Here is a 914-nt window from a genome sequence, read left to right on the forward strand (position 1 = left end):
CCAAGTGGTTCCCTCGGGCCTGGCCTACTGTTTAGACATCAGCCCGGTGCTCCATCGCATCTATAAATGCTACAGCTCCGAACAAGGCTGTGCTGACCAGGCGGTGGTGTACCACTCCTACCAGGTCGTCTTCTTTTTAATCAGCGCCTACTTCTTCTCATACCCCCACCCTGAGCGCTGGTTCCCGGGACGTTGCGACTTCATCGGGCAGGGCCATCAGATCTTCCACGTGTTCCTTGTGCTCTGCACTGTAGTGCAGATCGAAGCCGTGCGACTGGATTATAGCGAGAGGGGACCTCTCTATGAAAGTCTCCATGGAGACTTGGCTCACGATGCAGTGGCTCTTTTTATCTTCACAGCGTGTTGCAGTGCACTCACTGCGTTCTATGTGCGCAAACGGGTGAAGGCATATCTAGAAGAGAAGCAGGAGTAGGCAGGGACCTTGCTTGCAAATGACGGAAGGATTGCACTGGTCTACAACAATTGAAGCAACTAACAATGAAGGACCTTTTTGTTATTTTTCAGTGTATCTTATATTTGTCATTAATATTTTTTTTGTGGCCTGACAATGTATTTTGAACCAACTGCTTTCTGTTTACCAAACTGGTGACATGCTTTAAAACCGCATCACATATGAAGAATGGCTCTAAAACAATGGATTGCCTGCTGAAAGGTGCTGATCTGTTTGACGAGTGCCATTACAACCTATTAAACCAGGTTAACGTGAGATCTGTGAAGGGATGTCAGCATTTTTGCTGACAGGTTGGTTTGCATACAGGATAGTTTAGGTTGACTGGATCATTGGAAAAGTTCATATTTGCATTGTGCCTCTAAATCCAACCTCATTTTGGTGCAGTGTGGTGCTTTTGAAGGATTAGTTCACCCAAAAATGAAAATTGGCTTGTGTTTTACTC

At 46.0% G+C, this 914-nt stretch overlaps 1 protein-coding gene across 1 annotated transcript; it reads left to right on the plus strand.

The window, feature by feature from the left end:
- Positions 1 to 4: 4 nt before the first annotated feature.
- LOC107577810 (membrane progestin receptor alpha-B-like) lies at positions 5 to 895 on the plus strand (the record flags this gene model as incomplete). Its single annotated transcript, XM_016263843.1, has 1 exon — positions 5 to 895. A coding segment is annotated over one exon (429 nt), but the record flags the coding sequence as incomplete, so codon positions are not given.
- Between the last annotated feature and the right edge of the window lie 19 nt (positions 896 to 914).

This window comes from Sinocyclocheilus grahami, unplaced genomic scaffold (assembly GCF_001515645.1).
Source record: "Sinocyclocheilus grahami isolate Dianchi unplaced genomic scaffold, SAMN03320097.WGS_v1.1 scaffold7326.1, whole genome shotgun sequence".
Classification (NCBI taxonomy): Eukaryota; Metazoa; Chordata; class Actinopteri; order Cypriniformes; family Cyprinidae; genus Sinocyclocheilus; species Sinocyclocheilus grahami.